This window comes from Zingiber officinale, chromosome 4B (genome assembly GCF_018446385.1).
Source record: "Zingiber officinale cultivar Zhangliang chromosome 4B, Zo_v1.1, whole genome shotgun sequence".
NCBI classification, from domain to species: domain Eukaryota; kingdom Viridiplantae; phylum Streptophyta; class Magnoliopsida; order Zingiberales; family Zingiberaceae; genus Zingiber; species Zingiber officinale.
In genome coordinates this window covers 31,259,032-31,283,352 of record NC_055993.1, presented here as the reverse complement: position 1 = coordinate 31,283,352, position 24,321 = coordinate 31,259,032, and the positions used below count along the sequence as shown (strand labels likewise).

Here is a 24,321-nt window from a genome sequence, read left to right as displayed (position 1 = left end):
CGTTGCTCTAATATAGTGTAAACTCGGTCGAGCAGCACAGGAGTCTTCGACGTTGAGCCCGTGGCTCAACTATAATATAAACCTGGTCGATCGGCACGACGACGTTGAGTCCGTGGCTCAACTATAATATAAACCCGGTCAATCGGCATGAGAGTCTTCAACGTTGAGCCCATGACTCTAATATAATATAAACCCGGCCGATTAGCACGGGAGTCTTCGACGTTGAGCCCGTGGCTCACCTATAATATAAACCCGGTCGATCGACATGCGAGTCTTCGATTGGGGAATTGTGATGGATCCTATGGCCGAATGAGAAAATATAAGGAAAAAACTGACCTGCCGACTAGCAAAGGATCTGACTCAGTTCCTCGACTTCTGAATACCCGTGGAGTGAGGGGAATATGCTATGTTCGTCGAAACCCACCGAGGTCATGAGGATGGCAGAATTTTCTAGCATCGTCGATCTTCATGTTCCAGATCAGGCGAAGTTCCCACAGACGGTGTCAATATGATCCTGTCTGGAATCTAAGAAGACGAAATTACCGGTGTGACGTGACTGGAATGTTGACCGCATCTCCATGACCTGGATGGTGAGTTGTCTTCTATGTTGACCAAGTCGTCAAACGCCCTCTGGTCAACAGTACCTGCAGCCAGCGACCGGGTTGCCTCGGTCCCCGGTACCTTGATGCTCGAGGCGGGTCCCATGAATATGTAAGCAGCTGAATAATAGTAGAATAACAAAATAAATACAGGATGAGTACAGCGACGTACCCTGGCCCCGAGGGGTGCCCTCGGATGGATCGGTGAGCTGGTCACGATGTTGATCGAGTCGTCATAATCCAGAAGGGTAGATGAATGTGTCAGCTGAGGAGCCGGATCTGCCTGCCTAGAGCCGAGCGCTACCTGGATTCGGAAAACGACATATCGACCGAGAGGTAATGGCGGCACACAGGCCGAGAGATGACATCGGTACGTAGGCCAGGATATAATATCGACACACAAGCCGAAACACCATAAGGTGTGTAGGCCGAAACACAACAACGGGTTGCACTACGACTGTAGCTCAGGATACGACACGCAAACAGGATCGGCACAGGGGTCGAAACACAATAGCGACACAGAATTGGAATTGAGGCGCAGTCGGCGAGTGGACTGCCGACACATGGATTTTCGGCATGTGGAGGCTGCCGACAAAGGGTTTGCGGTGCGCAGTGGCTGTTGGCAGAAGGGGTTGTGGTGCGCAGTGGCGGCCGACGAAAGAGGCTACGACGCGCGGTGGCTGCCAGCGAAAGAAGCTGCGGCGCGCGGTAGCTGTCGGCGAAGGAAGCTGCGGCGCGTGGTGGCTGCCGGCGAAAGAGGCTACGGAGCGCGGTAGCTGTTGGCGAAGGAAGTTGCAGTGCGTGGTAGCTGTAGGCCCTTGGTGGCGGCGAAAAGGAGACGAGGCCTCTTCGATGGCAGTGACCCAACCGCAGAAGGAAGAAGGGGGCGACGCATGAGGAGAGAAGTGGTGGCCGGAGGCGTTTCCCAACTAGCAGAGAGGGAGAGAGGAGAAGGAGAGATGGCGCGACTGCGACGGCGAGAGATGCAGAAGAAGCTTTCTTCCCTGTTCGCGCTGGTGGAGGAGGTGGCGTGAGGAGGCTGCGGTGCCGCTCGACGGCGTCCGCATCGAGAAGGCCGAGGGTGTTTGCCAGTGAGTGGAGAGGGAGGACCGTTGGCTCGCCTGCGACGAGAGAGGCGACGACGGCGTGTGTGTGCGACCAGTGCCCCCCTTTCTTCCCCTGGCAGCGGAGAACCCCCCACCCCCCTCTGCTGCCACACATGAGTCGTGCCTCCTCAAGACCTAAGCAGCCAAATGACAAAAATGCCCCTCTATATCTCTATAATCTCTCTTATGCCCCTCTGCTACATCCACATCACTTATGATTTCGAAGCAGATGATAATTATTTTAACTTTGTGTTAAGTGCTAGTTATAGCAGCTATAAAACTAGCTATTGCAATATTGTACCAACTATGATTTCATAGTTACTATGAGTATGTAGTCTGAACACATCAAGTCTTTGTTATAGTAGTTATAAAACTATAGCTACTATGACAAGTATGTAATGTGAATAAGTCAAATCCTCGTTGTAGCAATTATGAAATTGTAGCTGCTACAATATTGTAGCAACTACAATTTCATAGCTATTAAAATGTGAATGTAGTGTGAACTATAACAACTATGTTTTCATAGTAATTATAATGTGTATGTAGTGTGAATTATAGCAACTATAAAATTATAGATATTACAATGTTATAGTAGTTTTAGTTTTATAGCTACACCAACGTAAGTTGAAACTGTCTTACACTTTGTAATTGAATGTCTTAATCTCTAAATCTTAATTCTAAAAACATTCAAATATTTAAATTGTAAAACAAATCTGTTTTGCTGGAACGATTAATATTTGAAGTTTTCTAAAATTATAAAATGAATGTATAAAACTCTAAAATTGTGAATATTTGAAATTCTCTAAAATTTTATAACCAATTTGTCAAGACTTTAAAATTGCACCTATTTGAAACTCTCTGAAACTATAAAATAAATCTCTAAAATTGTAATTCTTCAAACTATTAAACATCATGAAATTACACATCATGAGACTGCCGAACAGATCACGAATTTGTATTTTTAAAATTGTAAAAATAAAATTTGAAATTGTATATCATCAAACTACCAAACCGATCATAAAATTGTACTCTGAAACAACAACAACAATGAACTGTTCAACTCCAACCTAATACAACTAAAACTCAAACACAAATATTCCTACACACATCATGAGAACAATACATCATAACAATAACATCAAATTGTGTTTCACAAATAATCAAATAAAATCTCTATATTGATCTTGTAGAGATAAAAAATATTAGTTTGTTATTTTACATCAAAGGTTCCCTTCCTAGTTTATGTTTGTTATAATTTTATATCTAATCTTAAATCTATAAGTTTTTATTTCAAACGGTCAAAACTGAGTTGCTCTACATAATATTAATCTCTCGGCAAGATAAAGTTTTTAAATGTTTTAGAATTTAATTGCAATTAGGAATATGAAACCTAATTAAATACTTACGATTGAACTTGTGTTGGGCCCTTGACATGGTGCACAATAAACTCTTTCGAAAAACTAGCTAACAACCCTCGATGTCAATTATCAACGTATGGCGTGTATATACTCTTAAAAAATGATATCAATATATGCATGAATAACATTAGTAATCAATATATACCAAAAGTTTATTGTCAATAATTGAATACATACAATATTATCAATAATAGAAATGTAAAGTTGTGTAAAGATGAGGGAGTTATGGTGAATAAATTGATCTTTCTAGAGGTCTATGACCAGTAAATGTCAGTGATCTTCTTCATTATTAAGAGGACATAGGATATATCTAATTGTAGATCTTCTCTTTGTTATTTTTTTATAGTTTGTTGAAATGCTTGGGCATATATCATTAAAAACAAATCATATGTAAGGATAAACAATTATGAGAGAAATATATGCAAGAGAAAATAACTTTAGTTCACTTAGTCAAATACTTAAAGCAAACCTAATCTCACAAAATATTGATGAGTAGTATAGTGTGTCAGATGCTTGACTCCATTTATTATAATTGTAAAATATGCATTTATGCAATCATTATGAGTGTATTGTGTTAGCCAAATATTATCATAAAAGAGTCCCTGTATAATGTGAAAGTTAAGATGGACCATATAGAAAGTAGTGTGGCCATGCATAGTCAAATTAAGCATCAACTTAACACATAAATAATATGATAAATTATAAAATAAAGAAGAAAATTATCACTATTACAAAATAATATTCACAGCATTTATAGTAGCTATGAAAATTCTATATGTTATACCAAGATCTAAACATATAGGTGGAGTAAATTTTCACTCCTAATAGAAAAACTTAACATTTAGGTCCTGTTTGGTATGGTGAATTAGGATAGGATTACAAGTTAAATCCATGTTTGACTAGTTTTTAAAAAAGCCAATGATAACTACAGAGCCTGATTAAAATACTCTAGCAGTTGGAAAATCAATCCCACTTCGAAAAAGGTATTAATAATCCCAAATTGAACAGTAAGCCTGATAACTAGTTAAAAGGATGTTTTTACCCTTTGCCCTACAACAAAAACTAAACCGTACCTTTTGCCCTAAAAATTACTAATACTGGGGATATTTTAGTCATATAATTAACAATTCATACTTTTATCCTTACCATAAAAATCATACCAAAAAAAAATAATTTTATCATAGTTTACTAAATATCCTCATTAAAAGATTACTATCATGTAAATTTATAATCCCTCAGTAATCCTATCACACAACCAAATGCTACCTTAGTGTATTATTCTCAATACAACATGTACATAATGAAAACTCTATATCCTTGTCTTAGCAATACACTTTACAAAGACATAGAAAAACTACTTATCCTTGTCATAACAATATATACTTAAGTAATTTCACTCAAATACTAACCAACTCACTTTAATTTGACTAAACTTCAATTATGCATCTACTATCACAATATTTTTATTCTTTTTGAAACATGTTTTTGTTTGCTATAAAAGACATAGACAAATATGTCATCAAGGAGTTAACAACAAAAGACTTAACTATAGTCAATCATACCTTCAAGACTTGGGATTTTAGACCGTCAATATCAATAGTGTTGATTTGATGAAACAATGCCCCTTTTTGTGGTAGGTTCAACCAATGGGACAGGGTTTCTAGTTCTTTATATTGAACAATCTCCTTCCCTTTCTCTTTTCCTTAGTTGTCTCATGTTAGGCAAGCATATGTATTATAGTAGTTTGTTTACTATCAACTCCCTTTCCTTTGGGTGCTTGATCAAAATAGTAGTTGTAAAAGGTGTACTACTCTTTCTAATACACCTCTTTATTCTTGTATTTTTTTAGCAGCGTGGACCCTAGGGTCTCTTTATCCTGGCTACAGGTTGCTAGGGGCTCTTCTAATACCTTCTCCATCGCAAACTTTGAAGCTATGCTATTTAATTATCCTTTCTAGCTATGATTTTGTTATTTTCAGCTATATCATTTTTAGCTATGATTCTATCATTTTTTTTTAGCTATAGTATTGTCTTCTCAACAATACAAATTTCACTATTACTAGTACTTCTCTCTGACAAATCAACAAGTTCTCTTATTCTTTTCTCCTCCTCTTCAATCAGCTGGTTCATGAACTGCTTGTGCTATCTATTAATCAGTTCTGATCCTGACCCACTATTCAATGACTCAACCAAAATATTTCTCTCAACAAGTTATTCATTTTTTTTTATAGGATTAGTATTCAATTTGCACCTGAACTTTCTCTACATCTTGCTTAGGAAATTACTTAGTAAAGTTTTATGCAATTTGATCATCAATTTGCTCTACAACATCTGCGAGGGAACCACTGGATAGATGTTTCTCTAAAGTTGATGGAATTAATTAATTATTGTTCTTGATGAAGAGAGTTGCCCAATCATCCTCTTTAGTTTTCCTACACATGAGGTAGTCTGTTTCTATTAACATATTCTTGAAATGACATGGAGGGTGTATGAATATATGATTCTTATATATTTACACATCCATACCTGCAATATAGTAACAATAATTATAAATTTTGAAAAAAATTATAGAGATCAATGAAGTTACAATAAAATATAACAACTTACAACCAAGAGTTGCCCAAATTTTGTCAGCATAGGATTTTGATTTTCCTCAAGGCCCTCTAGCTTGGGCCTTTGTGAGAGAATCACACTAATAACTTCTATTTGAGGGGTCATATAGTCATAAATAATCTTACACAAATTATATCTATCTGTATTTTGACAATCATCTATAAAATCAATTAGTGATAATATACTGATAATTTATATATACTACTAGTAGTAGAAAAAAAACACACAAACAAAAACTTGTAAAATAAAAAATTGACAAAATAGAAAATTAGATTGAGGAGATAGCTTTTTCTCTAGTTTTTTTACTTTGAACAATCATGATCTTTGAAATGTGGAAGATAGAGTTGGGTGGAACCGACATTCAAATGCAAAGGAACTTCATCTTTATGGTTTTGAAATCCTAGGATCAACACAATATCTTTCTTTGTAAATCTAATCTTTTGATTTTGAAAGATGAAACATCTATCTTAATAGTCCTAATTAATTTTCAAATATATTTTGTATAAGACCTTTGATGTTCGAATTATTTGGTATGTTTATAATCCAAGAAAATGAGCTTCTACTTACTAACTCTATTTGTCCATCATTTGATTGTATTGATAATATAAAAGACCTAAATTGGTGGACTTTACTTTTCTATTATATTTTCTTATGATATGCACGGGAAATTGTGCTTTTGTAGTAAGAGCTTCGAAGGTTAAAGCACGTCATTTAATTATGTAAAACAAATACTTGATATCTTAAAGAGATATTGTAATATTAGTTTTGAACAATAATATGACATATGGGCTAATTGAGATGAGGATGTGATTTTGTAGCAACTACAAATCAATAGCTGCTATAACTACACTTGACTTTGAACCTTGTAGCAACTGCAGATCAATAGCTATTACAACTACACTAGATCTTGAACTTTGTAGCGGCTACGGATTAATAACTGCTACAAATATACTAGACCCCAAAACTTATAGCAGTTATGGATCAATAATTATTATTATAATAACTATGGATTCATAATTACTATAAACGTTGAAGAAGATGTGGAATCTAGCAATAAGGTAATAGATCCTAAACTTTGAATCATTGACAACTTTGGACTCCATCTATTACTATAAACCTTAGGGGTGCGTTTGGTTCAAGTTATCATGTATAACCTTGTTTATGTGATTACCATATAATCACATAACCAAGATTATGGAGAATAAAACATAATCAAATGTTGTTTGATTCAATTTAGGTAATGCAACAAAAACTTGTTTGTTTGAAGGTTTTAATGAATAACCTAGTTTAATATTTTACTATATTACCCTCAGTTACACAACCAACTATACATAATAATAATAATAATAATAATAATAATAATAATAATAATATTATTATTATTATTATTAAAGTTTAATTTTAATATTATTATTATTTAAACTCTACTATATTTTACTATATTTTCATGTTTTTCTTTATTTTTATATATTTTTTAATTTTTTATTTTGTTTGTTTTTTTGATGTTTTTTTATTTTTTAAAGTTTTTTTTTACTTTTTTTTTATTTTTATATATATTTTTTATTTTTTTAGGTTTTTTTGTTTTTTTTTTCATTTTTTAATGTTTTTTAACATTTTTATTATTTTTTACTTTTTAATTTTTTTTAAAACATTTTTCTATTTTTTATTTTAAAATTTTTTTATGTTTTTTTCTCATTTTTTAATGTTTTTTCTATTTTTTAATGTTTTTTTATTTTTTTAAAAGTTTTTTACAATTTTTTATTTTTTATTATTTTTTTATGTTTTTTATTTTTTTACAATTTTTAAAATTTTTAATCTTATTTTATATATTTTTCATTTTTTTTCTTTACGTTTTCCTTTTTTGTCACATTTTTCTATTATCCGAGGGTATTTTGGGTAAAAAAATTCGTTAACCTCGGAATCAAGAAAAACCTTAGTTTTCCGATTTCTGGTTGCATGCCCCTTTTACTGACGTGTCGGGCATGGAACATTACTCGGGAATCATCGATTACCTAAACCCAAACAGAGTTTTTGTTGATAACCTTGGATGAATAACCAAGATTATCAAGAATAACCCTCAACCAAATGCACCCTAAATCCATTGCCAACCCCATTTATGTTTTGATAGACCGATTTTAAGTATTAATCCGAACCAATTGAGCAAATTGAAATCAACTGCTTTTTAAAGGAAATCAAACCGAACTTTTTCGGATTCTCTATGTTTCTTGGAATTATATCCATTTCCCTTCGCTCCATCACTTGATGTCTCATCAATTACTTGTCTGCCGAAGGTATGTTTGCATTTTAGGATGGGTTTAGGTTTAGGATTTGGTTTGTCAAGGTTCAAGACTCCACTTTTGCTTGCTCAACCATCTTCGCCAATCAACTCCATCGCTTGTCATCTCCTCATCTACTTATCTGTCAAAGATATGATTATTGAGTTTAGGGTTTATCAAAGTTGAGTCTAGACTATAGCATTGTCAAGCTCTTAATTAGGATTTAAGAGTAAATTGCTTTTTCCCCTTCCTCTAACACCGCACCCCTCCCCCCTCCTCTCCCTCTCTCTCTCTCTCTCTCTCAAATACCATTTCTATTTTTTCCCCTTTTTTGTTTTTTTTTCAATTTTATTTAATTTTTATTTATTTATTTTTATTTATTTTTTCCCCTCACCCCTTCCCCTTTTTAAAGTAAATTTTATTTTATTTATTTTTTAGTTTTATTTAATTTTATTTTATTTAATTTTTTAATTTGATTTAATCTTTATTTATTTAATTCTATTTAATTTTTATTTAGTTTTTAAAATTAATTTTGTTTATTATTTTTTTCATCGATACTTAAATATTTTTTATTTTTTATTTAAGTTTTATAAATTTATTTCTCCCACCTCCTTTGACACAACTCTCCTCCCTTTTTCAGATTTTGTCTCCCATGTAAATAACTTTTATATCCCTAACTTCTTTACTTATAATTTGTTTAAAATTTTTATTTAGTTTTATTTTTTAATCAATTTTATTTATTATTTTTTTTTATCAATTTTTTAATTTTATACTCCTATTTTTTTCTAATTTTATTTAATTTTTATTTAGTTTTATTTTTTTAATTAATTTTGTTTATTATTTTTTATCAATTTTTTTATTTTATAGAATTTTTAACATAGTCAGAATCTCCCCCTTCCTTTAAATTACTTTCCTAATTCGACATTTAAATTATCCCCATTCAACTCTTAACACATGTCAGAACCCCCTCTCTTAAAATTACCTCCCTCTAAATCTTAACACATGATACATGTCAGAACTTCTCACTATCTTTAAATTACCCACCCTCCAACCGACATATGTTAGAACCTCCCCTCCCTTTAAATTACCCATCCTCCAATTCTTAACACATGTCAAAACACTCATTTCCCTTTAAATTATCCCCCTTCCAATGCTTGACATATGTCAGAGCCTCTCATTCTTTTAAATTAATTAAATTTTCTATTTTTATATCTTTTGTGTATTTTTTTATATATTATTATATGTACTCTTTATTTGAAAAAAAATTATTCGTAAGCTATAAATGTATTTACTGTTAATTGTTAATATTTTTATTCGTTTCATGTATATAATTTTTATTTTGATTCATATTTTATACTTCTAATGTCGGCCCCATGGACATGAAGGAAGGTATATGCAGGTACACAGATATCAGGTGCATGGTGGGGTAAATCATTACGTCAAAGATGTCATGCGCCCACAGTCTGTGCTACGTCATTTTTAAAATTTTTATACTTTTAATTTTTTTTATAAATAATAACTCCTAAAACCTACAACTACACAATAAAATAAAAGATTATAAACATATAATAAAAACTAAATTATTCAAAAAGAATAAAATTGATAAAAAATGGATAAATAAAAAAATAAAACTAATAAAAATAAAAGAAAGAAAACTAAAAAAATGTGAATGTGAGAATAAGGAAAGGGTATAAAGGTAAAAAATTAGGTGGGAACGGGAGGCGAGGATATTAGAAGAGGTGAGAAAAGCAGCTCATATCATTTTGATTTTTATATAATTTTTAATATAAAATTTTATAAAATCTATTAACAAACTTATTATATCCGGTTTTTAATAAATCGGCGATGGATTCTGCTATGATCTAGGCTGCTCTCAAAACGGAAAAGAAAAGCTGTTTGTATTTCCTTCTCTTTGCTGCGTGATGGCGGACGCCGGGAAGGATGCATCACGTGTTTCATTCGAGTCCTTTTCAATGCGAAATGGAACGTGTACGTGTTCCCTTCCCTTCCCGTGCTGGCGTGTTGTATTCAAATATAGCCTTTACGGTGTCTTTTCTGGGATTCAATTCCAAGTTGATGAGATAAAAAGGCGATCGATTGGTGGGTATTACTTTCAACCACTTGGTATTTATTTCCTCCCCAGTCCCCACCCAGCCACCCGCCCACCACCCAAAGCGCCCAGCATTTCCCCATTTGGTTTCGTTGAACGTCCGACCTAGGGGACAAGCATCCACCACTTCGGATCGTGCCTTCTTCACCAGGTCAGATCTCTCTCGTCTGCTCCTAATCGCTCAATTCGTGGATATCGTTCCTTCTTTTTCCCTATCTACGTCACAAGATTTCAAGTGCTCTCGATCAATGCTTCTTTGCTTCCCCGTCGATTAGGTTTTCAGACTGTTACAATTGTAGTAAGCGTATTTCTTCTTTGATTGATTCCGACTCACAAGCTGTGGCTTAAGCTTCGATCTGAATCTTCGCCGAACAAAACTTTGATCTAGTAGTGACGTTTCTTTTGTGTTTTTTTTTTATCCCAGGATCTGGGGATTCTGCGCGCCAACAATTATTTTCTTCCTATATTGCCATCTTTTCTTCTACAATGGTGGCAACTTTGGAGATAGGTCTACGTGCTACATCTGGGGCAGCATCTCCCCAATTTTGTGCTGGTTTTTTTGTCAGCACTCCGCAATTGGCTTTCCCATCCAAAACCCGTAGGAAGTACTGGCGAAAGAGATTTCTGTACAGATCATTATACGCGACATCATGGACACAGAACAATTGCTTGCGGAGTTGTGAGCATGAGAAGGTCAATCACCGTTCCCAGTTTTTCAGTTGTCAGTGCCAGCGAGCAGAAGATACTAGTGGGATCGCCAACAGTGATGCTAAAGGAAGCTGGTACACAACTCAGATCCCAGGTGACCTAAATGGCCAGAAATTCACGACCAATGGTTCACCATATAGGTCAAGAGGAAGTGCTGTTGAAGATGAAGCATGGCGTCTTCTACAGGATTCTATGGTGTATTACTGTGGAACCCCTGTTGGAACGATTGCAGCAAAGGATCCATCTGACAGCAGCAGCAATGTCCTAAATTATGATCAGGTTTTCATTCGGGACTTCATACCTTCCGGAATGGCTTTTCTTTTGAAGGGAGAATATGAAATTGTTCGCAATTTTATTCTTCACACGCTTCAGCTGCAGGTATTGCTTTTAGATTCACAAATGAACATGATTTGTCTTTATTATAGCTAGACACGAAACTTGCACAAGACTTGACAAACCAAAACTTGCTAAAAATTACCTTTGGTCCTTTTTCTTTTCAATTTTTCTTTGTTGTTCCCCTTCATTTTTTCCTTTTCCTGATTTATGATAGGAACAAACTTGATCTCTGATGGTGGACTGAGTTTGTATGTAATCTCATTTCTCCAGATTTATTACCTTTCTACTAATCTGTGAATATAGTTAGCTTGTTCTTTTACTTGAATTTCTTCAAGAAGTTGTGAGTGTATATGCATTCCTTATGGAAGAATATTTTTTCCTTAGATTAGATTTCTCTTTCTTGAGGTTAGTTTTCCTTTGAGTCTTCTTTCAGCCTTTCTTTTTTGCATCTTTCATTAATCAGATCAGCAAGATTCTTTATATTTATTTTCAGACCATAAGATGAATCACAAAAAGAAAGGTGTATATTGTTGAATTCTTGCTTATGTTACCCTTATTTTGCAATTTGTAGAGCTGGGAGAAAACTATGGACTGTCACAGCCCTGGTCAAGGATTGATGCCTGCAAGTTTCAAGGTTAGGACAGTTCCGCTTGATGGTGATGACTCCGCCACTGAAGAGGTTTTGGACCCTGATTTTGGAGAAGCTGCAATAGGACGTGTGGCACCAGTTGATTCAGGTGTATCTTAAGTACTGTTGTTTATCCTGCTAATATCTTTAATGTTTTATAGGAGGTTTTTTCCTTTGTTTTACATGTTTTTCCCACTGTCTGCTTTTTTATCTAGGGGTTTAGTGAGTTCTTTTGGATCTGATATCTGTGAAGGTGCCAAGTCTTTTGCATAACCATCAACAGTGAAGTGCTCAGCATGCTACTTGTGTTTGCAGGATTATGGTGGATTATTCTCCTGCGTGCTTATGGAAAATGTTCTGGTGATCTCTCTGTGCAGGAAAGAATTGATGTGCAGACAGGAATCAAAATGATTTTAAAGCTTTGTCTAGCTGATGGCTTTGACATGTTCCCAACATTACTAGTAACAGATGGTTCATGTATGATAGATCGACGTATGGGTATCCATGGCCATCCTCTTGAAATTCAGGTATGTTTCCTCTGCTTCAGTTCAACAACTTTGCTATCCAAAAAAATTAGATATGATAATTAAAATTTTTTACCAAAATTTTCAAGTAGAGCTGGTTAGTAGCATTCCTCCAGCAATTTCATGTTTCTTCAAGCAGAGTAAAATGGTCATTACTAATAATGCAACAAAATAAGCAAACAAAGTGGGACACATTCTTAATAATAAACTACATGCCAAATTATTGTTTGACATGTTTTTTTAGTACATTCATTCTCATATCAACCAATAAATGATGTACTATCTTCCTTCTTTGGCTTGTACATTGCCTATGTATTGTCTCATATGATTTCAGGTGGATTATGATAGAATGCATAATAGATGTAAATAATGTGGATTTAGCTAAATAGTCATATTTAAGATTTAAACATTCATGGTTTTCTAGTTTCCATGGTTTTTTGATTAGATGTTGCATTTAAGTCATTTTCAGACAAGAAAAGTGCTTGGTTCGGAAAGAATCTTCCACTGTCTGCATCTGAGTTTGTATCTTCATGTGGTTGGCTGCTTACTTGTTTAACTTTCTTCATAAGCAAGCATTTAGGTGACTTTCTTTTCATATTCTACTTAAAATATGAAGTTTAAAAATAATCTTAAGTGAGGTAATATATTTTTTCTTTATACCTCCATGCCAGATTTTAGGCACTTATTGGTAATTCGCACTTACTAGAAGGTACCTCATTTGGTGACAATGTGGTAAAAGGAAATTGAGAGCCATTCAACTAAATACTTACTCAAGAAATTCAACAAACATTATATTATATATTTTTCTACATAATACAATGAAACTCTAGAGGACAAAACACTATATGGATAGAATAAAAGAATACAACGAAAAAAAGCAAGCTAGTAATCAAGTAGGTTGAAGCATGTTTTGGTATCTTTGCCTCCAAAAATTGGAGACTAAAGAAAAACATAAAGGAAGCACAAATTTGCTAAGTGGATAAATAGGAAAGATGGGCAAAATTTAATCTTGGTTAAGAGGTAAAAAAAATTAGACAACTCACAATTTTATATTACAACTTCAAACTCCCCTTTGAGGCCTTAGTTGTTATATATATATATATAATATTTTTTTATTTCATTTCTTCCAATTATTTATAACATTTAGAGTCACCATTGTTACTCTAAATTATCTGTTTTTACTTATTACAATTTAATATAATTTTAATAATTATCATTTAGTCACCAATTATAAATTTATTACCAATAATACATCTTTAGTAAATCGATATTAATAAATGCACCAAGAAGTGAATCATTGTAGCTAGCATTCTCAGAGTGTAATAATGCCATCTCATGTACGAGCTAAAGCTCTCAACTGTGATATACAACAATCTCGCATCCTCACATAAATAAATACGGGCATCGGGCGATCCCTCCCTCACTACCACCTCCTCTAGTGGATGGTTAGGTACTTATACCGTACAAGGTTAGACTCAACTTTCACTTTTTAGTATTTCTTTTCTTTATTTAAATTTATTATTGTATCATTTCAAATCTTTACATCATAATTATTTTACTTTGTGTTCACATCTTATCGGTTAGTCTAAATTGCTAACCTAAATCAATTGTATTTTACTATATGTTATGCTAATTTCTCATATATTAGCATGTGATCTCCACACATGAAGTATACATCATAAAGGTAAGGTATCAATAAGTATCATGAAAAATAAAGCAGTTCTAATTAAGATATCAATTGAAGATTAAATTAGAGCATCTATTTTTTTTTTTAAACATCCCTTCATATGTTAATTCCTATGTGAGACCCACATATAATAATGAAAGGGTATCAATTATTTAATCCCCAATAATTTACTTTATTTAAAACCCATTTTTCTATTTTAATTTTCATTTTCATCCCCCTTTTCAAAAACAATTGTAGGAGCATACATATACTTTATTTTATCTATTTATTCACGCGCAAAAAAAAATATATACGAGACAAAGGATAGCCCACCTCTATTTACAACAAAAGCTCCAAGTAAATTTACTATAATTTGAAGTTGTTGAATCAAATCATAATCTCAATATAATTTAAAATTTTTAAATGAGATGCATATTATTGTCGAACAATAATTTATTTTTTCTCAAATCTAACTTGGTTACGTCAACCTAAATCAGTAATATAATGAAATAAAATATTCAACTGACACTTTCTCCTCATTCCATGAAACAAGATAGGCGAACCTAAATAGATTCTATAATTAATCCAAAATAATTAATCATTTTACTGATATCAACATAATTATTTATCAAATTTTACATTTAATTGGCCAACATATGAACAATAACCTCTTTCAACGAGGATACCAAGAGGTTCAAAAAATGAGGAAGGTCAAATAGGCGTCTGTGACTTCTCTTGGCTTGGGTGGCAAACCACAATAAAGAGTTGGCAAAAGGCGACTACGCTCACCCCTCACGCCCCCGCCAACCTGTCCCAGGCAACATGGAGGAAGTAAATCACGGGTGACTACTAGTCCTTGGAATAGTGACTAGCATATGGGGGAGACATTTACCTCGGTTATGTCGAGATTTGAACCCAGACCTTAAGTTGGCAGCACTTCATACGCTAGTCAGACCGTCCCAAGGGGATGGCAAACCACAATAAAGAGAGACAGTGAGAGGGGGAGAGAGAGAAGGATTGGTGGCTCTCCCCTTTGGCTCAATGATAGTCAATGGCCGTTTATGGGCATAGAAAACAAAGGAGAGAAAAGAGAGGGAACAGAGGATAGTCCTCTTGCGTTGTCGACGATGACCTCTCCTATCTTTGACAGTTAGCAATGCTTGCTGCTATGCCCATATGGAAGAAAAGGAAGAAAAAGGGAGAAAGGAATCAGAAAGGGACGGGAAGAGAGAGGCTGTCGATGTTTATCGCCGACACTTGTGCGTGGTGGAGGCATGATGATGGAGCATCGCTAGTTTGATGACATCATAGGAGCAACAAGAGGAGAGAGAGATTACTAGTTTGGGGAAACAAGGTGGTGTATGTGGGGGAGAAGAGAGCGATGATCGGTGGATGAGATTCTAGCTTGGTGTTGGAAGAAGAAGAGAGGAAGAAGAATATGAGGTGTTGATTGGGGAAACCAATGCCTCGAGGGAGGTTAGCTAGTGGCATGAGATGTAGGGAAGAAACTGTGCGTGGAAAAAATGTGAGATAGAGAAAAGAGAAGGGAAAAAATTATCCCCAACTAAAACAATTATCTAATTTCTACTAAAATTTGACCTCACCTAAAATTGATTAAAACAAATCCAAATCAACCCTATTTGAACCCATGCAATTCTAATTACCAAGCCTACCTAATGGGTTCAATTCGAGCCAAATTCAACCTTAATGTCCAAATTTAGTTTTATTATTGTTTAGTTCAATTTATTTTTACCATTTAAAAATTTGAGAATAAATAAATTTTGAGAAGTGAAAAATTATATATATAGAATTGGGTATTTAACATCTACCATGATAGCTTATGCAGACTCACATGCAAATTTAAACCCTTCAATTTGTCAACAATCATATATCTAAACTTGGCCCTCCCCTCTTATAGCCTCTCTCCTTCATTATATGTATGTGGCTTAAGTGGTCTTGTTCAAGTCATTCCTTGTTGGCTCTTTGATTTTACTTCTTAGAACCATTTGGGTATGTATTTATTTCACTAACATCTACATAAACAATCATAAGGGATTGTGTGAGCTGTCGCAAGAATAGATGACATTAGGAACCAACTCTATGAGAGAAAAGCATCAAGCATAATAAAAAACATTAGTGATTGATGTTTGCTATTTTTGGATGTCCATTTCAAATGTATGAATGCATATAGTTTTGAATGCCTTCTTTTATTATTTTCTCAATGCTAAATACCATTTGTCTAATGTAAATTGCTAGTATGTGAGCAAGATAGTGCATTTGACTCGTAGGTTTACTCTCACTTGGTGTAGTATTTACCATTATCTTAGGGCAATTGCCATTTACTTTGTTAGATGTTTAAAGCTTTTTGGCTATGTAAAGTTTGTGTACCATGTTGCAAGCATTGTGACTAATTGAACTCATAAATGTATATGATGTCTAACTCATGGTTTGAAATCTCATACTGTTTCAAGTAACATGTCAAAATGTACTGTTTTGATAAATTACTGAAACTCAAAACTAAGATTCAAAATCTTGAGTTGTGTTGGAGTTTCGATCTTTAACTAGAATGATGTTATTTTAGTAACGTGTTGATGCATGGCGGTTGTAATGGATTGGAGGTTGAAGGAGGAAGGAATTGAAATATAGGAAGGAGACATTATACCATGCCAGACGAAACGGTCGAAACATATCATTATGGTAAATTACCAAAATTCGATACCTCTCAACACTCGACATAGACAATGTTGTCTTCCTCTACTTCCTATCCTTCTTCAACCGCCAATCTATCACCGACACCATACATCAGAGTGTCAAACACGATACCAAAATATCATTTTAGTTGAAGACTAAAACTATGGCATGGCTTGAGGTTTTGAACCTTGGTGTCGAGTGGTATCGAGTTTCGATAATTTACCGGAATGATATATTTCGACCGTTTTGCCTAACATGATATGAGATTTTAGACCATGCTCAAAACCACTCGGTACAGTTATTTATGTCGTGTTGTGTAGATTATATCGATGAATATCGTGTCATACTAACATTCAGCATTCTTTGACATGCTATATTTATTATTATTTTGAGTTTTTGCTATGTGATACTATGTAAACATTGTACGAGTCCATATAAGAGTCAGGAATATACATCCATTCTCTTCCTATTCTTCTTTTTCATGTTTTTTTAGATAATGAAGATTATAGGACTGCTATCACATAACCTTGCATTTTTGAGTTCTTCTAGGTTAACTTATGTGTTTGATGATAATTTTCACACAAGTTATATAGAAAACCAAAAAATTTAAACCTGTACGTCAATTAATATTTGCAATATTTAATTAACGAGTCCCTTTACAAAAAATTAGGCTACAACTCTACTCAGATTGACATTAAATTACAAAAATTAGGCTGTGAGTAGAGTTTAGTTTCTACTTCTTCCATGAGTTTGCAAATGCAAAATTGAGTTAGAAAACCATATAAAATTAAATGATAAAACTAAAATCAATTAAAGCCAAAATAAGAAAAACCCCAAAAGCTATATACAAATAAAACATAATAGAAATGGGATTTATAATTGAATGCACACTAAGACCTAAAGTCCATTCATAAAATATACCACACTGAATCATACATGACCCAAAAATGAACTTGGACAAAAACTTGATCCCTCCCTGTTAGACCAACCACATTTTGAACATTGCAGAAAATTGGTCTCTTCTTTTAATCTCTATTTTCTTAAAGAGTTTGTCATGTCTCCTCTCCTCTTAGCATGATAGCAAGGTGGATTATCCCCCTTCTCAAACCATCATGCCTGGGTAAAATCTCTTATTCTATCGCACTATAAGGCATCTAAGTTGTAAGACCAGAACCCATGATATAGAAAATTGGATCAAGTCAAAGGGCTTTGTGAGCCTAAGGTTGTGAAGGTGTTAAAATTTCTAGAATACAGGATGACAAAATCAATAGAAACACAACACTTATTAGAAATACTTCATTTAAGTTGAAGTTCTGATTCTAGCTCAAGAATGTGAAATTTGAGCATCCAGGGCCTAGAGTTGGTCATAATAGTTTAAAGCCAACAAGACCAAGTCAGATATACACCTGCAAGACATGAGTAGGGTTTGAATTAAAACAAAAGGGAAATTATTAATAATTTGAATACAGTAAATAGAAAAATATTCTTACTTGTATGTTGTAGCTGAACTCCCCAGGTTTCATTGAATACAGATAAGCCTTTATTATAACTAAAAAGGTAAAGAATCCATAAACTAGAGCTCTGTCAAGACCACAACTGAAGGAAACTGAGAAGTGTTTAAGAAGTAGGTTACAGAGTCAAAAGGTGACTACTGGTTAACCCACTGCCGTGAGCATTAGTGTGAGAGAAGGGAGGTCACTGGTAAAGGAAAGCAGATGAGAAATAGGAATATAAAAAGTATTATTAAGTTTCAAACCTCCCGTATAATCTGTGTTGTTTGATCCCATAACAATGAAAGGACTCCATATCAATGACCCACATCATTGCTTCTAGTCAACTCGTATAATGAATGCTTTGGATCTATAGTCTCGCATGCAGGCAATCTTAATTTGACATATCAGATTAATTGACTTATACCATCCTAGTTTATTTTAATCTTGGTTGCTGATTTCAGAAGCCTTTACATATTATTAGTCAGATGCCTAGGTGATCAAGGATAAGCTCAACTAGACAGTTAGGATCTTTGTTCATCCTGACCGTTGGGCCTTTATATCAGAGTTCTTTTTCTAAAGTGTGAATGGTTTGACCTCTAAAGTAGTTTAAGATAAATAATTAAAGAATTTAAAATTAACTAAAATAGAAATAAATATAATAGAAATATTTAAGTATCATGAAAACAATTTAAAATATTATAATAATATTTTATGAAATCAAAACAGGGTTAAGTAAAACATGATCTATGGCCTAAATATGCATTTTACAATCAAAGAGATGAAATAGGAAATGATACTCTAAAATTTTAAATTATGTAACAATAATGAAATTTATGACAAATTAACATTTATTGAATTTGTAAAAGAGTTTTAAAAATGGTTTAATCCACTTATTTCTATCTTGGTACCTTTATGCTTAAGGTTTTTGTTTTGAGCTAGGTTTCAGTCCCAGGCTAGTAAGAGATGTGTTGGTGGTGTGCCAAGGTGGTGCTGACCACATGCTGAAATGAAATGGTGTCAGCTGATACATAGAGAATAATGAGGGGAAAATCATCATTGAAGAAAGGTAATCACCATTCAGTCAGTTGATTTTGAACCCTAGCTGAGATTGTTGCGATGTGAGGTGATTTTGAACCCGGATGGCATGCTTTCTACACTTTCCTGTGGCCTAGGGTTTGAAATCAAGTTTTTCTGCAAGATAGGGTTATAAATTGTAACAAGAGGGGCCGGGAAGGGGGGAGGAAGTTAGAGGAAACTTACTTTGATATTTGCTGGAGCCGTCACTGCTTATAGCATTGATGAGATTGCTTCCAGAAGACTATTGAAGATTCTTATGTGCTAGTGTCTAAGCCCTTGCCCATGAGAATGTGACATCTTGCCTATATCAGGCGAGATTCTTTGAGATTTAAGCATTGGTTAGACTCCAAATTTCTAGCTCTAGACTCAACACTAACTTGATTAAATTTGACTAAGGACCATGAATCAAAAAATAATTCTGTGCTGGGTGACACTGTCAAAACCTTTCATTTGTTAGTCAATCAATATGCGAAATGCACAAGAAATTTGGTAGAACTCTGATGGCCGAAATGCTAAGGTAGAACGACTCCAGACCTAGCAAAGCATGAGTCTCCCTCTGAATAGCTTTGTAGAAGGATGGATTTTGAAGCTCCTTCAGACCTCGAGAACAAGAGACTAACATCAGTCTCCATTAGAGCAAATTGTCAAAATTTAGAGTGGAGGAATCTTCTTCCTCCACCTTCATAGAGAGTAGCAAGAGGTAGGGTCATCCCTGCAGCTCCTACAGCTTTAGTCTTTTTTCTTTGGCTTCATCAAGGTTTCCTCCATCTCCTTTATGTAAGGCTCCTGTCTTCTTTTGATTCTCCTGGCCTTGAAGTTTCCTCCAGTTCCTCTTGGAACTCCTTTAGGTAAGGCTCCTGTCTTCTTTTGATTCTCCTGGCCTTGAAGTTTCCTCCAGTTCCTCTAGCAAAGGTTCTTAAGGGAGAATGACTGTAGACCTAGTGAGACAAGTAACTCTAAGGAGGATGGATTTTGAAGCTCTTCCAGGCCCAAAAAACAAGATACATTAGCTTCAGGCTCTGTTAGAACTAGTTGCCAAGATCTAGAATGTCTAAATCTTCTTCCTCTTGCTTCTTCAAGACCTAGCGAGTAGCAGAGCCATCTTTCTTCCTATAGCTTAGTCTTCTACCTCTCGCCTTGTTTAGGTTTCTTCCATATCCTTATCTTTCTTACGCTAAGAGAGAATGACTCCATATTTAGCGATTAAATATTTTTGCCAATTTGATTTCCTAAAGATCCAAGACCTACAAGTTGCTTGGTCAAGCATAAGTCTTGTATTGGACCTTTTTGAGTTGTTCAGTATAAACCTTTCGTTAAGTTCACTTCTCAGATTACTGAGCCTATGAATAATTTTTTAATCCCATGGTGCAATAGTTGGAAACGGGCAATCTTACTGTACTATGCACTTCTCGATTTAGTTAATTGTACTGCTTTTTTAAAGTGATATGAATACAGGGATGAATTGAGATCAAGTTGGGACTGGATTTTTTAAATTTTACTCAAGATTGAATTATTTAGGTTTATATGTTGTAGAACATGTAGTTGACTGTTGATCTCTCTTTTTTTTTTTGCGTAACGAAACAATGTGAATTGTTTGATATATTCCATTTTACTGAGGCCTACAATTTCCAGGCACTGTTCTATTCAGCTCTTTTATGTGCTCGTGAGATGCTTGCGCCAGAGGATGGATCAGCAGACTTAATTCGAGCATTAAACAATAGGCTAATAGCATTGTCATTTCACATTAGGGAGTATTATTGGGTAGACAAAAGAAAACTCAATGAGATCTACCGATATAAAACAGAAGAATATTCATATGATGCAGTGAACAAATTCAACATCTATCCTGATCAAATTTCTCCATGGCTAGTGGAATGGATGCCTGATAAAGGAGGATATTTTATTGGAAATTTGCAGCCTGCTCATATGGACTTCAGATTCTTTTCTCTGGGAAACTTGTGGTCTATAGTAAGCAGCCTCACAACAACTCATCAAGCACATGCAATTTTGGATCTTGTTGAAGCTAAATGGTCTGATTTAGTGGCAAATATGCCATTTAAGATATGCTACCCTGCTCTTGATGGTCAGGAATGGCGCATTATCACTGGAAGTGATCCCAAAAATACGTAAGATCTTTCATCAGTTACCATAAAATTTCTAGTTATATCTCATGTTTTTATTTTAAATATTTAAATGTATTTTATGCAGGCCTTGGTCATACCATAATGGAGGTTCATGGCCGACATTGCTCTGGCAGGTAAGAAATTTTGCCTACTGTTTTCTTCTAGTTGCATGTGTTTTTATCATCGTCATAAGATCTCACTTGTGCTTTTGGCATATCAAATATGGACTTTTAGTTTGACCATGATGGATGTGTTAGATTGGAAATAGTACATATGATCAGAAGAGTTATACACTTTATGGCTAGAGTGATGTAATTGTTGGGTGAATGCCCCTCTAATGATGCTATGTTTGGTCCATCAAATGAAATTGATAGTGAATGAAATAGACTTTCTTGATTTGGCTCATGGAATGGAATAAAATGGATCATTTTCATTTGAATTGCCAGATCATTACAAGTAATGAGCAAGGAATAATTCTCCTCAATGGTAAAGATATCCCTTTCAAGTTGTAGATGATGGTTCACTTGTGCCTCTGGTTCTCTTTGTTAGATGATGGTTCTCTCAGTTCAACTTTTGCCCACTCGCTTTACTTGGGTTGCCAAATCCTTTTGCCTATTTTTTTTTTGTTCAAGATACTTTTTGTTTTTGGAGAATTGATCAAAATAAGAAGAGATCCTTTGGAGAATGAAATAAAGTGGGAATAGGTATTTGTTGGAAGGAGAAATATCTAAGAAGAATGATTAGAGAATAATTTTACCCTTGAGAGTTCATAAGAATTCCTATGAACCAAAACTACCATAAGATTTGGACTATAAACCATCAAAAGAAAGAATGTGGGTTTTGACTACAAATTTAACTAATTTTAAAGTGATCTATAAATCCCTTTTCAACATTTTCATTTTCGATCAACTTCAAAAATGAATACCTCTATATCCATTAATCACTAATTTTTCAAGAAAAAGAGTGCCTTGAGTTTGAAAAGAGTAGTTACTTTTTTTTTATTTTGTTGTAGGTGGAGTTTTATGTTTTTCTTGATTCTTTTAAATATCTTTTTAAATATATATTTTTTCAAACAAAAAAGACATGCTTGTTCCCCTCAACTTCTTTATCCATTGACAACCTATTATTAGCACATGACAGTTCACAATGTTACCCTATTCTGTACATTGCTGACTATAAGAATTTTGGTTCACACATAAGTTCGACTCAATTTAACAGGTTGCATGCTGATGTTATGATCATTTTGTTTTATCCTTTTTTTTATTATGCAGCTCACGGTTGCATGCATCAAGATGGACCGGCCTGAAATTGCTGCAAGAGCCATTGAGGTTGCCGAGAAGCGCTTAGCATTAGACAAGTGGCCTGAATATTATGATACCAAGCAAGCACGTTTCATTGGCAAACAAGCTCGACTCTACCAAACTTGGTCCATCGCAGGTTTCTTGGTGGCAAAGCTGCTTTTGGAAAAACCAGATGCTGCCAGAAATATTTGGAACGACGAGGATGCAGAGATTGTCAATGCATTGAATATTTTCCCAAGAGGGAAACGGGGTAGAAAAGCGTTGAAGAAAACATACATAATTTGAGATGCACTTGATTCCTTTTTAACTTGGAAGATGGCAGAATATTTTCCTGCAGAATCTCTTCAGGCTTATGATGAACAAAGGAGGCATGCATTTCTGTATTGCTTTGGTGCATCACAGTTTTATAAATGTGTACATAATAATTCCTGGACGTCATCTTGTTATTTCGACCATCCAGTTTTTGGAGGGATATTGTAATAGATTAGTATGTAGCTGATGCTGTTGAGGGCTCTTTCAGCTCCAAATTGGAAGTGGAATAACGTGGAATCTTTGGATCCTGAAACAGAACAGACAAAAGAGTGGTGTGGAATGTGCCTGACCTATGATTTTGGTTGAATTGTATAGGAATTAAAATCCGGTTGTAGTCATGATTTTAGGCAACACTTTGTCACGTACTTACGCTGATTAATAATGTGTTTTACACATGAGCTTGGTAACATAATCAACATATGAGTTAAAGTGAACTTCTATCCGCACCTTCTATACACTCTGTTTTTTGTTGCATGTTGTTGACTCAGATTAAGTGTCTCCATGAGGATGCATCTCGATTGTTCTTGCATCCTTACCTAGAAATAATAATAATAATAATAATAATAATAATAATATTAATATTATTATTATTATTATTATTATTAGTTGAAAAGTGGAGAAGGATGATAAGGTGGGCCCTTATGGTTCCATCATGTTGGTGAGGTTTTGCTTGATGATAGAATCCAATGAGGGAGTAAAATTTGTTCCTTGGGTTTCTTGGAAGTGGGCTGGAGATCTTGGGGCAGGACTTTAGATCTCATGTCCGGTTGTAGAAACATTTGCATATTGTTTCTAGGTTGTATATTGTTGTGACTTGGCTAAGGATGTTCCGGAGGATAGAGTGGAACTTGTCAATTATTTTGTGGTCCATCTCTCAGTCTTCCTTTGGTAATGTTGAAGTAGAGTTGAATGTTACACTATAAAAGAGAATTGAAAGAATTTTATCATCATCATCATCATCATCATCATCATCCCAGAATGAATGAGCTTCTGCTTCATTAGGAGGTAACTCATGCTGATTAGAACATGATTTGTTCATCTTATGGAAAAAAAATCATTTATCAATGTCCAAATTATGAAAAGATAAGGGTGGATTTAGTTTGTAATTTCAATTGACGAACTCATTGAACGAATAATTTTCACGGCATTAGACAAAGAAATGTCTAATGGACAACCAAATGAGAAAAAGGCCTATCAAAGATTGTAATTTTACAAAAAGTAGGGATGATGATAACCCGGAAATGCTAAAAATAGCATTATTGCATAGGGTTGTAAATGAATTGAATCTTCGTGAATAAATTATATGATTGAACTTGACGTTAGAGGGGGTGAATAACGTA

General features: G+C 34.4%; 1 protein-coding gene across 2 annotated transcripts; it reads left to right on the top strand.

The window, feature by feature from the left end:
* Window positions 1–10,129: 10,129 nt before the first annotated feature.
* Window positions 10,130–23,315, top strand: LOC121974915 (neutral/alkaline invertase 3, chloroplastic-like). Of its 2 annotated transcripts, none has more exons than XM_042526199.1 (7): window positions 10,130–10,273; window positions 10,547–11,208; window positions 11,738–11,903; window positions 12,110–12,321; window positions 20,878–21,371; window positions 21,454–21,502; window positions 22,640–23,315. In XM_042526199.1, exons 2-7 carry the CDS (start codon window positions 10,609–10,611, stop codon window positions 22,952–22,954), a joined length of 1,836 nt encoding a protein of 611 aa, XP_042382133.1. In that variant the 5' UTR covers window positions 10,130–10,273; window positions 10,547–10,608; the 3' UTR covers window positions 22,955–23,315. The 2 variants fall into 2 exon arrangements, with proteins under 2 accessions (XP_042382133.1, XP_042382134.1); XM_042526200.1 differs by having other exon boundaries at window positions 10,167–10,420.
* Window positions 23,316–24,321: the final 1,006 nt, after the last annotated feature.

Coding starts and splice junctions, on each gene's coding strand:
- LOC121974915 (XM_042526199.1), top strand. CDS start 10,609: ATGGTGGCAACTTTGGAGATAGGTCTACGTGCTACATCTGGGGCAGCA. Junction 11,904..12,109: donor TGTGGCACCAGTTGATTCAG/GTGTATCTTAAG, acceptor TTGTGTTTGCAG/GATTATGGTGGATTATTCTC. Junction 21,503..22,639: donor GGCCGACATTGCTCTGGCAG/GTAAGAAATTTT, acceptor TTTATTATGCAG/CTCACGGTTGCATGCATCAA.